The sequence below is a fragment of the Heliangelus exortis genome, chromosome 7 (genome assembly GCF_036169615.1).
Source record: "Heliangelus exortis chromosome 7, bHelExo1.hap1, whole genome shotgun sequence".
Classification (NCBI taxonomy): domain Eukaryota; kingdom Metazoa; phylum Chordata; class Aves; order Apodiformes; family Trochilidae; genus Heliangelus; species Heliangelus exortis.
In genome coordinates, this window is record NC_092428.1 from 31064895 (window position 1) to 31082052 (window position 17158).

Below are 17158 nucleotides of genomic sequence, written 5' to 3' on the forward strand. Positions count from 1 at the left end.
GTATTCCATGCTTCCATGACATTAAGAGAAGTAGATGATGAAGACAGATGATGAAGACTAAAAGCCTTAAAGTCAGTTAAAAATCATGGAAGTAATTGTTTTTTAAAAGGCAGAGGTCTGAGATGAGAAATATAAGAACGTTACAGATGCATCACATTTCAGTTTGTTTAAAAAAAAAATCTTTTATACCAAAAAAAAAATGGGTTTATGAAAGAAAAAATACCTTGAAGTGTTCGAAGAAGGTCTGTGTTGCAATCTGACTTTTCTACTAAACTTGAAAGCACCTGTGTTTGCACAGCTGTGGGATACCTGTGGGATACCTGCTCTCTGTATTGGAAAGAATCACAGAGCCAGGAAATACACCACAGGCAGCCAAGGGCAGGGGAGCAGCACATCTGTGGCACTGACACTATCACAATCTCTTGAAGCTCTAAAGATTGGCTACCCACCCCTGCAGCAGGAATCCTCTGGATTCCGAGAGCTTTGGTCCTTAGGGAGAGACAGACAAAGTACCATAAAAACACTGGAGCAGACACTCATAGATTTGTGCTCGAGGGAGCTGAGGTTCTTGGGATTGTGCTTGTTTCCTTACCTTGTGAAGAAAAGGCTCCTTTTTTTTTTTTTCTTCTTTTACTTTTTTATTTTTCTTGTTTTGTAGCTTTTACTGTGGATGCAGCACAATCAACTTTTACATTTATGACTGCTCATACACAAATACTTCAGCAACAAGAAATTGTTACTCTACTGTGACTTGAGTCACACTTTACAGCCAGAGGAGTCCCCAGCAAGGACAGGGAATAATTTGCCAAGTGCAACCCACAAGGGGGTAGGTGTCAAAATGAAGATGGGAAAAAGCAAGCTAAGAGCAAAGTGCTGAATGCATTTCCCAAGGGAGTCTTGCAATCCCTTCCAGAATATTCCTGAAAATACACCCCAACAGACACTTAATGAAATTTGCCTGCCCTGCGTGATCCTGCTTTGGCAGGGGGGTTGGACTGGATGATCTCAAGAGGTCCCTTCCAACCCCTCACATTCTATGATTCTATGAACTCAGCTGAAAAAAGTGCTTTGAACCCAGGCGAGCTGACAAGAGCAGAGTCAAACCAACTCCATGTAGTACATGTGTATATATATATATATATATATAAAAAAATTTGCACAGCTGTTACTTTCTCATTTATATCTGTTAAAAAGAAACAGTAACTGAGATTAGACTCTCCCTCTGTGATGCCATGTAATATCAGATGATTATGAAATAAACAGGAGGTATAAAAGTTAGAAGAGCCCAACGTTCCCAGCTGCCATCAACATGCAGGTGCTCAGGCTGCTCCTCCTCCTGCCTCTCCTGGCTGCTCCAGCTCTGGCTGAAAACAATGGAATAGAATCTGCAGGTATGCAAACATAGTCCATTTTTCCTCTCCGAAATTTTATTCTTTTTTGCACAACAGGTATTCTACAGGCGACTGAAGGGAGAAGTGCAAAGCAAACCTATAAAAATGCATCTTATTTTAATGCACTGCTGTACAGCAGTAACAGCCAAATGACCTGCAGTAACAGAAATTAAAAGAAACCAACAAAATAAAAACATTTTGCAGGTCTGGTTCCAAATGAACTGTCTCAGGGTCTTTGTATGGTGGAGGATAAAACATAATTGCAAAAGAAAGTTGTGAGATGCTTGCAAGTGGTTCTTTGCTGCTGTCCTCTTCCAGTAGGTGAACCAGGCTGTGGGGCTTTGCTTCATGACCTCAACAAAGCATTACAGATTGACCTGAATGCAAACACAAACTGCATCTGGCAGATTCAGAGGAATGTAAATCAAACCATTCGGCTCATCTTCTCCCATTTTCAGTAAGTGTCGCCTCCAGATGCTTTCGTGCTGTTTCCTCCAATTAGAATATGGCACAAAAAAACGTCACCTGCAAATAGTTCTCAGGACTGAACCTGTGTTGTGGACTCCAAGCTTAGGAGTCCAAAGTTCTCATTGGTTTTTGTTTTGTTTTTTTTTTTTTCCCCAATAGATTTGCTCCTTCTTCAAGCTGTGACACAGAAAGTATAAAAGTATATGATGGTCCCTCAACTAATTCTCCTCTTCTTGGACAAGTGTGTAACGACAGTGATGCAGTACCAGTACTTCAGTCATCTTCAAACAGTTTAACTTTCCTCATAACAACAAATTCCGTGGCTTTTGCACGAAACTTCCTTGTCTTCTATTACTTCATTTCACCAGAAGCCAGTAAGTCATTCAATACCATTTGAATCACAGCATTAAAAAAAACTTTCCCATGAAGAAAAAGTTTAAGACTGCAATTAGAGCCTACTAACAGAATCTTTAGTCTCAGCTCTTCAGGACTTAGACAACTGGGGGGGGAGGAGGGCAAATCAGTGAAAATAAAGAGGCAGCAAAATAGACTGACTGCAAGTGCATTACTAACAAGCTAAATTTTACAGAAAAACAATGTCAATGAAGGCATTATGGGACTCTGCTTTTACTCACAGGCTTCTACTAAATTTATTCAGCTTGAAAATATTACATAGCATTTACCCAGAAAGAGACTATGACCATCTAGCCAGAACTCCTGCCTGACAAGTCACCGAAGTCACTCAGGGGTTTCATTCAACAAGTCTTTTTAAGGTTGATTTGATTTTGCCTTGGTCTATCAGGTCAAATCTCTATCCAATTCAAAGATTTTGTATGTCCATACAGATGATGACCCAGGTCTCACAGATTTCTCTCTAAAAAGTCTCTCCGGCTTTCTTTTGGTTGGTGTCACATCTTCATTTCCAGGTTTTCCAGATGGCACCTAAGTTACCCAACACATAAATTGCTCCCAGTGTCAAAGCTAACTCATCTACAGCTATCTCAGATTCATTACTCTCTGCCTGCCACACAGACCACCACGGACTCCATTTTGTAAAACCCACCTGATGCTGATCTCTACAGAAATTCTGTCTTAATTACCTTGAATGATTTCCATAGGAATGGAATCCTAGAGAAACAATCCTTAGTGACATAACATCAGATCTTAATTTTTTTTAAGTCTCATGATATATGTTTCATTACCAATATGTCTACTCCTCTTTTCAGAGTTTGAAAATTGTGGGGGACAATTAACTGGTCCTAATGGAACATTCACCAGCCCCAACTACCCAGCACCTTACCCTGAATTCACATACTGTGTCTGGTATATACAAACAGCAAAAAACTCAAAGATAAAACTACAGTTCCAGGATTTTTTGTGAGTAGAAATTTTTTTTGTGAGTTTCAGGACAAACACTGGAAGCAGAAATGTTTTCAAACCTTTAGAACATCTACAGATTTTTAAAAACAAATGTTTTAAACCAAACTCCTTATCCCAAGTAATTGCAAAAGGTTCCATATCACTACACATCACCCTGCAGCTACTGCAGGGCAGTCAGTGAAATGCAGGAAACATTCCAGGTGACTGGCCATGAGGTGCAGGTCCATTGTAAGCTGGCCTGAGTAACCTGGATTTAAATCCAGCAACATAAAGAAAGCTTTTTCTACATAAGGAACAAGTTTAAAACCACCATGAGCACTCTAATTGAAATTTAGAACTGAGGCTTATAAAAGAATACAGCAAATATTTACTAAACTCTATCTCAGTGTTGCTGGCCATTGGGGAAGAGTATAGCATGGCATTGACTGAAGTACTTCCAAATATAAATACTAATGGATGAATTGGCATGAGAAATGATAAAATGGCAAAAGCCTTCCTCTGGTGACAGATACAGGAGGCTTCAGACACCTCCGTAAGTCAACTCAAAGCAAAAACTTCAAGTGTAAAGATACATTATTATTTATCTATTAGGATGTGTGGTTATATTTAGTCAGTAGCAATCAATATATGTAATACCACAGCTATAAAACCATACCTGATTCAGCTTCTGTTGAGAGCAACAGCAAAATGTTAACTCAAATGGGAGCAGAAACACTCTTGCATTCAAAGGTTTGGCTTTAATAATGTCTATTTATGTCTCCCTTTATTCTCCATCCTTTTATTCCAATCAACTGGAATTCATCAGGCACTTTACCTGCACTGGATATCAGCATGAGCAATGTTAACTACACTCAAGATTTCCCTAAAATTATTTTCTCTGTGTTTGCAGCCTGGAACTTGACCCAAACTGCCAATTTGACTTCACAGCAGTCTACGATGGCCTCACCACTGAAAGTGGCTTGATAGGAAAAGTCTGTGGTCTGACTCAGCCCACATTTGAGTCTTCTTCAAACACAATGACAGTTGTGCTCTCTGCTGACTATGCCAACTCCTACAGAGGATTTTCTGCTCGGTACAGCAGCATTCCCCTGCCAGCGCCTGTGGAGCCTGACAGTAAGAACATATTCTACCTGGGGAGGATGATGGTTCCTATGGGGAGGGAATTTTACGAGGGCTTGTGGTGAGGGGGTAAGGGGTAATGGTTTTAAACTGGAAGATTTAGGTTGGAGATCAGGAGGAAATTCTGTAGTATGAAGGTGGCGAGACCCTGGAATGGGTTTTCCAGGGAAGCTGTGGAAGGTCCATCCCTGGAAGCATTCAAAGCCAGGTTGGAAGGGGCTCTGAGCAACCTGATCTAGTGAGAGGTGTCCCTGCAAACACAGGGGGGTTGGAGCTGGGTGATCTTGAAGGTCCCTTCCAACTCCAACCATACTATGATTTGTATCCTCACCTATAATTCTTCTCTTAACCACATCAAAAATACCTGATGGGTGACAATAAGAATTTAAGCCTGTTTCTTGCTAGCCATACCAAAATCCCACATTAGTCTGACCTGTGGAGAATAGCTTTTTACCTGATCCATCTGAGAAAGAATGCCTGTTCTGCCACTTCCAGGTCCTTTTTCTGGCTGGCACCACTGAAAAGCTGGGGTTTTCCTTCTTTTGGGTAAAGCAGACATTGCTGCCATCCTAGAGACCCAAACTTCTTTTGACTAGTTGTTCCTCGAGATGCTCAGAAGAATGGTCTGCACTAGCTGGTCAAACCAGGCTGAGCTGTGTTGTCACTGCCTTTCCTTCAGAGTCAGACCAATTTCTTTACTGGTTCCATAGATTTGTCAGTTCATCTTCCCATCAGCCCAGGTGGGAAGGGAGCCTCTAAAGCCTCCATTTCTGCCACAAAGCAATTGCCTCACTCTGCCACTTTGCACCAGCACTTTGATTCCCTTTCTCTTTTAAAAAGCCTACAATTCACTCTGTTATTGTATTTAAAATTAAAACTTTCAGCACGAGTTTTACACAGATTTCTTATCTAACATTTTTCAAGTCAAGCATGACTTCTACTCCCAATTTCAGCACAGCCTCTGATGCACATAAGCCCCTTAGACTGACAAACCAAGAACAACACAACAGACCCAAGCATCAAGCCCAAGTGAGAAATGACCACAGCAGTTTGCAGTAATGTGTTTTCTTCTGTGTTTTAATTTCCCTTTCAATGGCAGCATTCCTGACGTGCTCATCAGATAGCATGAAAATTGTTCTGAGCAAGTCCTACCTGGCCTCCCTTGGTTATAATGAAACTCACCCACAGCTGAATGATGTGTCTTGCAGTCCAGTTGTCACAGATTCAGTGACCTTTTCCTTCCCACTAGCCAGCTGTGGAACAATTAAAAAGGTAACAGGGGAAAAAGTTACATGAATCAGTTTACAAGAGCTTATTAATTACAAGAGCTTATAAAAGCAGTTTATGAAGAGCATGTGAACAAGCCAACAACAGATTTCCTTTCACTTAGCTCATTCCATTACACAGTTCCAGTCTTGAAGCAGAAATATCTTTTTTCCTCTTTAAGAACCTGATGATCAATGAGGCTTTCAAAAGAAGTCTAGAAGATTCCACACAAATTAACCCCAAATGTTTTATTCCCTCTCCAAGCAAGGTTCTCAGAAGTAGTACAACTGTGGACATGCAACTTAAACATCATCTGGGAGTGACAGAGCTGGGGTTTATCCTGGAGTCACGAGGAAGGGGAAAACCCTAAGATGTGAAGACTCCTAAGATCTAGTTGAGAACATTGTTCCAATAAGGGTGACTGAAGGGTGGCTTGGGGGCTTTCCACACTCTATGCACTATTCCTTAACCCTTTTATTGCATGGGTTGGTTCAGTGTTTTGAAAAAAACCAAAAAACCAAAAAACAGGAGTAGGGTTGCTAATGGTTTTTTGGTTGCAAGTTGGTTGACATTTCAAAGGTATCTTCAGCCTCCAATAAGCAGAGGTGGGAAGTCTGGAGGTTCAGTACAACTGCTTTATCAACTCATAGAATCACAACTGATTCCTTTGACAGGATGAAGGTCACAGCATCACCTACACCAACATTATATCTTTCTCTGCCAATGGCCGTGTGATCACCCGCCAAAAGAACATAGAGATCATTGCCCAGTGCAAAATAGAAAACAACTCAACCTTAGAAGTCATTTACATCACGAAAAACAACATAATCCAAAACACAACAGCTGTGGGAAGATACAACGTTAGCATGTCATTCTACAGCTCGGATTCCTTCTCCACACCTGTACAACAGTCCCCATATTATGTAGACTTGAACCAGAATCTTTTTGCACAAGTCAGTCTTCATTCCACTGACCCAAACCTCTTGGTGTTTGTTGATACCTGCATAGCATCTCCACAACCCGATTTTGGATCGCAAACGTACGACTTAATCAGGAGTGGGTAAGGCTCAGTTTTATCACAGTCTCTTGATAGGTGAGGAAATACAATCTAAATGTCAACTCCAGTTTCATAGTTGTCTCTCTTCCACTTACCTTCTTTAGCTGGAAGCTAAATTTCATAGAAATTTAGAGGCATAGTTATATCACAGAATGACTATGATATGAATTTGGAAGGGATCTTTAAGGTCATCCAGTTCCAACCCCCACCACGGGCAGGGACACCTTGAGGTTGCTCAAGGCCACATCCAACCTGGCCTTCAACTCTTCCAAGGAGGGAGCAGCCACAACTTCCCAGCATCTCACCACCATCCCAGGAAAGTTTCTTTCTCATGTCTAGCCTAAATCTCTGCTCTTCAACTTTTAAACCATTTCCCCTTGTCCTCTCCCTACACCCCTGTGTCAAAAGCCCTCCCCCAGCTTTCTTGTAGCCCCCTCAGAGACTGTGAAGTTGCTCTAAGGTCACCTCAGAGCCTCCTCTTCTCCAGCCTGAACAACCCCAACTTCCTGAGCCTGGATTCACTGGGGAGGTGCTCAGCCCTCTGAGCATTTTAGTGGCTCTGCTCTGGACATGTTTCAAGGAGCCCTATGTCCTTCTGATGTTAGGGACTCCAGAACTGGAATGATATAAGCAGAAGTAGGAAAAACAAAACAAGCTTTGTGTTTCACTAGGGAGAGGAAAAAGATGAAAAAAAAAAAAAAAAAAAAAAAAGTCATTGCACTCCCCCGTGTAAAAATAATGTCCAAGTTAAATGCTGTAGTTACAGCTAACAGCAGTAAGAATGGTTATTGTATGTGGACTACTTCATCAGATCTCTAAATCCTTTTTGCAGCTGCAATAAAGATGACACTGTGGAAACCTACCCCCCACTTGAACACTACGGAAGATTCAAGTTTAATGCCTTCAGGTTCCTGAGGAGCTTTCCATCAGTTTACCTCCAGTGTGATATTTTAATCTGTGACAGCACCAACACAAACTCTCGCTGTACCAAAGGCTGCATCTCCAGGCAAAAAAGAGCTGTGTCTGCACACACGTGGAAAACCAGTACAGTTTTAGGTCCCATCCGCCTGAAAAGAGACCTGAGGTCTGCTGATCACTCAGGTAAGAGGAACACACAAATTAAGTGTAAATCTACTACTTGTGTTCTACTCATTAAATGAGCAGCACTGCTGTTCCACCTGGCAGACTGATGGTGTTTCAGATCAAGGTGTGCTCTTTGAGGCAGAAAAAGCAGAACTTCCTCATACTTACAAAAGCAGTGCAAGCAGGATCTGACGAGGTATTCAGAGTTAGGAATGGCAAGTTTCAGATTCTCAAAACATTATGATTTTTTTTTATGAAGCATACACAGGGATCACAGCTTGCTTCTCTACTTAAAGCACATTCCATGTCATGTAACAGCTTTGTTATAACTTGTGTAGTTTCTAACAGGCCCCTCAATTTCACTCAGTTTTACCTGCTGGCAGTACAGAACAGCTATGCCAGGTGATAAACAGATTAATTATTCCCCACCTGTTTAAATGCTCACATTCTGTGTATTGTCTGATAGAGGAAAAATATGAGAAGACTGGGAGCAGAAATCAAAAGCATCAAGCTTTTGAATTAAAGCTGCAAGGCTGATTATTAAACAGCTAAGTTTTAGTGCCCCAGTCTGACATACAACCTGACAGGTGTTAAAAAGCAGACTGATTCTTATAGAAACTTTCAGGATTTACCAAAAAAATATGTTTTACCAAGGACCAGCTAGTAAACAATAAACAGGCACAAGGTTAGACCCACAAGTCCCTTCTTTGTCCCACTTTTCTTCAGGAAAATCTCCCACTCACAGGGTTCTCAAGATCATGACAGCACTGCCTGGCAGGAACCTGGCTACAGTGATACCCAAGAATTTGTTAATATTGTGATGTTCCTCTGCACAGCTGTTTTATTATAAGTTTTTTCAACTCTTCAGTACTACAGATCCAGAATTTGTATTCTGTGGGGTTCAACTCCAATGAACCAAAAACACCCATTTCATTTCCATTGAAATGACATGGGATTCAAGACTTTAAACATCTCACTTTTTTTTTTTTTTTTCTCTATGCAGAATTCCTCACTAAAGCAGATGCTGGAGAAGCCCCAAGCCTGCATCAATACAGCTTCTACACTCTTTCATTTGTGGTTTTAATTTCAAATATTATTATTGTGGCAGCTGTGATACTAAAATATCACAAACACCCAGCAGAATATTACTATCAAAAAATCCAGAGCTCATATTAACTCTTTCAGGATCTTTTGAATACGTCACTTTCTATTCAAATTCGTCACTCTAAGAGTAGAGAGAAAAAACCCAAACCAGCAAAAAAGAAATCAATAAACCAAACAGCCTTGGCAAACAACAACGCTTGGAAAAATATTTCAACTTGAATCAAAAAAACAATACCAAAACCAAACACATCTCAACCTAGTATTCTATTGTAAACAACTGAGATAATAAAGGAGGTGTCTACCTTAGGATGCTTCTTAAAAAGCATCTAAAACCTAATTTTACAAATATAAATTGACTAAAGTCCAGACAATTTATGTCCTTTCCTCTTTAACAAAAAAAAAAAAAAAAAAAAAAAAAAAAAAAAAAAAAAAAAAAAAAAAAATCTTTTTAAATCACTTTGAAACTACACCTGGCATGTGTTAAGCTGAGTTAAAACTGCAAGACATCTGTTCAAAGACAATCACCCTCTCCAAAATCTACTTCTGTGGATGACTGCAATCAAGATCTGACAGTCTGCAAGAGACATCAGTTTTCCTGGAGAAGAAAATAATACGTAGACTAAAGATACAGGAGTGTACATGCCTGTGCTGCCTGCTGATTCAACACTTGCCTCTTCTCTATGTATTTTAATACATTGTAATAGATTAATACAACCAATATCTGTGCATCCAACCTAGTACAGTCCCAGTTAAATAAATGGTGCACCCCAGAATTCAGAGAGTAATGAACAGAATGAAGTAATGAACAGAATGAAGTATGAAGCTTGAACTTTCACAAAAGAGGGACTCGGAGTCACACTTACACTTCCCCAGATGACAGCAGAACTGATCCTGATGGGTTAAACATGAAGCAATGAGTCTGCTTGTCATGAAAAGCAACAGATCCTACCTAGCCCAGCACATTCTGCCAAAGTCCCCCCCAAGAGGAACCACAACTGAAGTTATTGCACTTCTTAGGATAATCATAGAATCATAGAATTGGCTGGGTTGGAAGGGACCTCAGAGCTCATCAAGTCCAACCCTTGATCCACTCCCACAGCAGTTCCCAGCCCATGGCACTGAGTGCCACATCCAGGCTCTTTTTAAATATCTCCAGGGATGGAGAATCCACCCCTTCCCTGGGCAGCCCATTCCAATGGCTGATCACCCTCTCCATAAAGAAATTCTTTCTAATGTCCAACCTAAACCTCCCCTGGCACAACTTGAGACCTCTTGTGCCCTCTTGTCTTGCTGAGAGTTGCCTGGGAAAAGAGCCCAACCCCCCCCCTGGCTCCAACCTCCTTTCAGGGAGTTGGAGAGAGTGATGAGGTCTCCCCTGAGCCTCCTCTTCTCCAGCCTCAACACCCCCAGCTCCCTCAGCCCTTCCTCATAGGATCTGTGCTCCAGTCCCTTCACCAGCCCAGTTGCCTCCTTTGGACCTGCTCCAGGACCTCAATCTCCTTCCTGAGCTGAGGGGCCCAGAACTGGACACAGGACTCAAGCTGTGGCCTCCCCAGGGCTGAGCACAGGGGCAGAATCCCTTCCCTGGACCTGCTGGCCACGCTGTTCCTGATCCAGGCCACATGAAACATGGATAAACACAATACATGATACATGAAACATGGAGAAACACAAGTCTGCTAATTACACACATTTAAGTTGTTCCTGCATGGGACAATTATTTCAGGAGGAAAAGATAATCTTGTTTTCAGTATCACTCATGAAGTTTAGATTCCTAACTTAGATGCCTGTACAGGCAGCAAGGTTTCAAAGAAGCCAGGCTGGGGTTCAAGGTAGCCTGTCTCTAAAACTGACTCCTAAAACACCCTAAATTAGGCAACATCAGTACTACCCTCCTTCCTTTTAGATGGAGTAGTAAGCACCTTCAAACAGGGATGCCACTAAAAAAAAAAAGTACACAGAACCTACACTCCATTCTACTGGTAGCACTTGATACATGAAAACAAACAAACAAGCAAACAAAAATGAACTGATTACATGGAGATGAAAGGCTATGCTGTAACTCAGTTTATTTAGAGTACTTCATTGTTCAAACTGGGCACTTTTATGCAGGTTTTAGTAATGCTTTTTAAATAAATAAGCCAAAAAGGGCATACAAAATTTTTGTATTTAGGAAAACACACAGTCCTAAGATCTTTCATAAAAACCAACAATTGTGTACAACAGTGGAGAGAATTACAGTAACAAAATGCAAGTTAGCAACACTGAGGTTCTTTACAGTTACAACTCCATAAATACTAAGCTCTTTAAAGTATAATTGCCCTTAAAATACTTACACCGAAATCCTATATCTCTACACATCTACCTCTCTCCATTAGAGAACCCTTCATTAGACTCGTAGTGTGCTTGGGAAATTTCGTTTGGCTTTGAGTTCTGAACCAAGTCCATTAAGAGAACCATTTTATTATCTATATGTGTCTGAAGAGCCTGGATTTGCTGATCAATATAGTCCATTAGTTTTTTCTCCATCAGATCCATATTTTTTGAGATGATCTTTTCCAAATAGGAGCAAATAGGCTGTTGTTCTGCTCTGTGAAAAGAGAAAATACAAGAATAAATTTAACCTACTTCTGATGACAAAGGGCATGTTAGAGATCTGGGCACTTTATATTTTACATTTAAAATAAGTTATTAAACAATCAATTTCAGAACGTAGGAGGTTCATAGCACAAGTAAAATACCCTGCTTGCCTGGCATATTTGAAATCTATTTTTTTATAAACATGGGTATACAGTAATCTTCTTTCAACCTTTTTTTCTTTTTCCCCCAAAGGCTCAGTTATGCATTAGACAGTCCAGTTCTGTATAATAAATCCACACAATTCAACAGTACACATGGAATTAAAATTCTGACAGTATGGCAAATAATGTCATTGTGACTGTATTCTTTTCAGCTAAAGCATTTCAAGAGTTCCAGCAACTATGCAAATCTTTGTTTTTGCATATGCATTCTTTAAAAAGCAGGATAAAATGCTTACATTCTGTATTTTATTTTTTAAACTTGTCAATATACACAGGAAAATACAAGTTTAATAGTGTACCAAACTGAACTTACCCAACACACTGAACATCCTCCTCTTTAATCACTGCTTTACCAAAATGCTTCTCACCATCTCTCAGCCTCAGATGATTTACCTGACTACACAAGTTTTGAAGAAAAGGAAGAAGCACCTGTGCACGAGCTACGTTCGGGGTTTCACCCCCTTGTTCCTGCATATGCAAAGATCCCATGATTTTAACATAATTTCCGAGGTCAACTGTGTTTTGATGGGTAGGAAGTCTTTCAAAACCAGAAATATTCCCTCTTTTGGGTATCTGTGTGTTCAGATCATAACTCATTTTGAGGTCTTCACGCACTGCTTCACTTGTTAAGTTGTTTCTAACAGGCAAGGGGTCGCTGGCTGATTGATCCAGTGATGACTGAAGAGCTGCACCACACAATCCATCTATTGCATGGTCACCTCCAAAGTCTGAATTTTTCCCAAAGATCCAATTAAGTTTGTCTCCAAGAGGTAAACTGTTCTGCTGGGAACAAAAAAGGATAAAGTATTAAAATAAACTGGAAATTTTACAATAACAATAGATACTTTCTAACACTATTAGTTCTACCAGTATGATGTGAAGATTCAAAAAAGTAATTCTGAATTATGTTCTTTAGGGAAAAGCACAGGAAAATATTTTCCCTCTACACAAGGGAGTTACACACATAAGGGAACCACCATTACAAGGGGTAATTACCTTGTCAGTCTCTACACACTGTTGTGTCAGTAACACAACAGTTTTTACTGACTTCATTCTTACCAAGCTATGTCCCCAAGGCTGAGCACTACTGCCATCAGATGGGCTAAGGATTATATGGAAAGGATCTATTTTGCAGGATTAGGGTCTAAACCAAATTAATAATCTATAGGAGCATGTTCTCTTCAGTTGACAGTGACACACTTTTATTAACAATAAAGGAGACAAACCAACCCACCTACCTACACACCAAGCATTACAGGGAACATGCCCACCACCCTTGCCAAGCTGTGACAACAGAAATGAACAAAGGCAGAGAGAAAGTTGGCAGTGAAGTTTACAATTCTGATGATACAGAATTTCTGGTGCATGCAGTGATTGCTTGAGTACACAATCATTATTCATTGCACTCATTCAAGAATGCCAATGAGTAAACCAGGATTAACATGGCAGGAAAGCACAACTCACTTTCTGCTGACAGCGGACCATGTCCATGAGCTGCTGAGCACCTGGAGATAGTTTAGATCCCATGGATTCCATGATGGTTTGCACTCTGTTTAGATCTATGCTTGAGCCTAGTGGAGGAAAATCAGTTGCTAGTTTTGCAGATACTGTTTTCACTTCAACAATTATTTTACTGATGAGTACTCTTTGTTTATCCCCGATGGAAAGCAGCTATTGCAAGAAGAAAAACAAAGTTTTGGTTAGGAAGAAAAAACAGCTTCCTGTTTTCCTTGTATGTATGGGACTATGCCTTATTCTTTGAGTCTCAGAGAGCCAAGACAAAGACCTATCTACTGCATTTTTATGTGATTAGATGAAGTATTGAAGAGAGGTGGTGGAAACCCCATCCCTGGAAGTTTTTAAGCCCAGGCTGGGTGGGGCTCTGAGCAATCTGAGCTGGTGGGAGGTGTCCCTGCCTATGGCAGGGGGAGTAGAACTGGGTGATCTTAAAGGTCCCTTCCAACCCTGAAAATTCTGATTCTGTGAAGTGTATAAAAACAATGATTTGACTAAGAGCAATGTAATTCAGTCAAAGAAAATTCTGTTCAATCCCTACCTTAATTCTACAGGAGGCTGCAGGGCACTCGAACTTAAGGTACTTCTTGTATAAAGTAACCTCTTCACTTTCGCTACAAAAATAAAATAAACAAGCTTTGGCATGAAGATACAAAGTACTTTCTTCTTAGATAGAAATACACTGTGTCACTAAATATTGAGATAAGAACCAAGACAGACTACAACATATTTCTTAAGTGCTATAGAAGTTTTAATGCTCATTTTCAGGTTGTATTGACTTCTACCATAACTTCATCTATGTATAAAAAGGATTTGTAGGCTTACATATATACATTATCTACTAGAGAAGTTTTTGAGACTCAGTTCCTTATTGACTCATCTTCCCTGAGGCTGAATCAGCTGCTTTTATTTAGCTAATTAAACAGATGTAACTTAAAAACAAAAGACAAGACATTGCTTTAATTCCCCTGGCAAAGCAGAGTCGGAAGTACTGAAGGGGAAAACAAATCTTTCTCTTTTTTTGTGAAGTGTGAGCTACTACACACCAAAGAGACAAGAGATCTGTTGGTAAAGATCAGCTACAGATGAGCTGCTGAAGAGAGGAGCAGATCCCCAGAAAGAAAACAGAAAACTTGCATCGGTCTGGACTCCTCTAGCCCTACACAACAGTTTCAGAGTAGCACTTTGTAACCTCATTAAACATTTCACTGGTTAGAAAAGAACAAAAGGGAACCGCAGAACTGCAGCTGTGCGAGCCCAGCAGGCATGAGGAGCACAGCAGGGTCACCCCAGGGGGTACCAGTGCCTCTCCACAGCCTCCAGTGTCACACAGACCTCCGGGAAAGGCCAAAGGGGTGTGGGGGGGACGCTTTTGTGGGACAGACACCTGATCTTTGGCACAGAACCACGCAGCCAGCAAGAGAGGGGACAGACGGAGTAAGGGACACGGGGGAACCACAACCACCAGCATCACACCCACCACCAGCATCACACCCACCACCAGCATCACACCCACCACCAGCATCACACCCACCACCAGCATCACACCCACCACCAGCATCACACCCACCACCAGCACCACACCCACCACCAGCACCACACCCACCACCAGCACCACACCCACCATCCCCACCACCACCCGCACCACCGCTGCCACCACATCCACAGCCGCCACCACACCCACATCCCCCCCTCCCTCCTACTCCCGCCCCAGCACCCCCGCGGCCGCCACTCACCCCGTGCCCCGGGAGGTGCCGATGCTCTCTCCGCGGCCTGTCCCGCAGTACTCCTCTCCCACGTACACCTCCATGTTCCGGGCCTCGCTCAGGATACCCACAGACACCATCTCACCGGCTCCTGGGGGCCGGCACTCCAGCTGCAGCACGCAGGCCGAATCGCTCCCGCCGCCCGCCCGCCTCTCCACCACCACGGCCTCGGTGCTACGTAGGAAGAGGAGGAGGGGAGGTAAAGAAACGCCACGGCCGTGTTGCCCCTCCAGGCCCGCTCCCGCCCCGCCGCTGGGGCTGTGAGTCCCCTCCTCCTCCTCCTTCTCCGCCCTCACCTCTCCTCACCGCCGCCCTCGCTCCGCTGCAGGCACACCGCTCGAGCCAGGCCGTCGGGCGGCTCGCAGGACCAGGAGCATCCCGCCGCTACACAGCACGGCTCCCCGGGACCGCCGGACGGGTCCTCGGCCGCCTCCTCCTCGGCGGGGCCGCTCGCCATGGCCACAAACGGAACCGCGGCGGCTGAGGCGGCAGCAGCACCAACCGTGACCCCGGGGCGGCGGGAGGGAGGCGCCTGCGCTGAGGGGTGAAGGGGGAAGCTGCGCATGCGCGGCTGTGGCTGGGGAGAGACTCTGTGAAGTGGCGGCACCGCCCCTCGGCGGCGCCATGGGAGCGTTGAGTGAGGGGAGGGGGAGGAACTGAACTTAAAGATCACCTAACACCAACCCCCTGCCATGGGCAGGGCCACCTCCCACCAGCACAGGTTGCTCCAAGCCCCGTCCGACCCAGGCCGAGACACTGCCAGGGATGGGGAATGTCTGAGAGAGCTGGGGGTGTTTAGTCTGGAGGAGGCTCAGGGGAGACCTCATCAGTCTCTACAACTCCCTGAAAGGAGGTTGGAGCCAGGGGGTGGTCAGGCTCCTCTCCCAAGTAAAACAAGAGGGCATGGGCTTAAGCCATGCCAGGGGAGGTTCAGGTTAGATAATAGGAAAAAATTCTTTACAGAGAGGGTGATCAGGCATTGGAATGGGCTGCTCAGGGAGGTGGGGGATTCTCCATCCCTGGAGGTTTTTAAGAAGAGATGGAATGTGGCACTCAGTGCCATGGGCTGGGAACCGCGGGGGGAGTGGATCAAGGGTTGGAGTTGATGATCTCAGAGGTGCTTTCCAACCCGGATGATTCTGTGATTCTGGGGCAGCCACAACTTCTCTGGGCAACCTGGGTCAGGGTCTCACCACCCTCACTGTGAGGAATTTTTTCCCAATATCTCATCTAAATCTCCCCTCTTCCAGTTCAAAGCCATCCCTATCACTCCATCACTCCAAGCCTTTGTCCAAAGTCCCTCCCCAGCTTTCCTGGAGCCCCTTTAGGCACTGGAAGGTGCTCTAAGGTCTCCCTGGATCCTTCTCTTCCACTGGCAGAACGATCCCAACTTTTAAAACCTGTCTTTGTAGGAGAGGTGATAACAAAGGAAGATTGCTAAGGAATACCAGAAGCTGGTAAAGGCCTATAGAACAGCCTTGACGTGTCACAGGAATAACCAGAAGTGAGTTAATACATTCACAGTCACAGAATTATCCAGGTTGGAAAGGACCTCTGAGATCATCAAATCCAACCCTTGATCCACTACCCCTGTGGTTCCCAGACCATGGCACTGAGTGCCACATCAGTCTCTTCTTAAAAACCTTCAGGGATGGAGGATCTACCACCTTTAATAACCATTAAACTCCTTAAAAGGTACTTTTAGAGATAACAAAGGAAAGGTCATGCCACAAGGTTCAGCAGAACTCAACAGGAACTAAAGAGAGCAGGAGTAGATGGAGACCACCAGCCCAAGAAACACCTCCTCACTGAACATGAGTCTTGGTTTAAAATAACACTGTGCCTTTAAACAGAAACAAGGAGTAAAACTAACCCCTGAGACTGGTAGTGATAAATTACTAACCAATGAGTGTAAATAAAGGTGGATCGTGGTGCCTGCTCAAGGGGGTAAATATGTTGTGGTTTTTCGTACAGAGGTGGGGTAGCTTCCTGGGGTTACCACCTCACACCCATTGCTGCACATAACTGGAATCAATACCTCTGCTCTGTGTGCAGACTGGGTTACTGCAGGGTTTATATGAATCAAAATAAATATCCAGAATAAACAGAATAAAATGTCCCCCTGTTTGGGGACAGCAGCCCTTGGGGATGTGAACTGAGGAGATATCCTCACCCACCCCATGATGTCCCACCCTGCTATTCCTGAAG

At 43.1% G+C, this 17158-nt stretch overlaps 2 protein-coding genes across 2 annotated transcripts; one reads left to right on the top strand and one right to left on the bottom strand.

The window, feature by feature from the left end:
• The first annotated feature begins 1309 nt into the window (after nt 1-1309).
• On the top strand, nt 1310-8940 carry CUZD1 (CUB and zona pellucida like domains 1). Its single transcript, XM_071749619.1, has 9 exons — nt 1310-1391; nt 1713-1848; nt 2019-2233; nt 3086-3236; nt 4129-4352; nt 5458-5630; nt 6299-6684; nt 7514-7782; nt 8768-8940. The coding sequence occupies exons 1-9, from the start codon at nt 1310-1312 to the stop codon at nt 8938-8940; spliced, it is 1809 nt and encodes a 602-aa protein (XP_071605720.1).
• A 1980-nt stretch (nt 8941-10920) lies between these two features.
• On the bottom strand, nt 10921-15482 carry C7H10orf88 (chromosome 7 C10orf88 homolog). The gene is made up of 6 exons (XM_071749632.1): nt 15247-15482; nt 14921-15124; nt 13726-13798; nt 13134-13340; nt 11983-12449; nt 10921-11458 (listed from the first exon to the last, which is right to left on the bottom strand). Exons 1-6 carry the CDS (start codon nt 15405-15407, stop codon nt 11230-11232), a joined length of 1341 nt encoding a protein of 446 aa, XP_071605733.1. The 5' UTR covers nt 15408-15482; the 3' UTR covers nt 10921-11229.
• Nucleotides 15483-17158: the final 1676 nt, after the last annotated feature.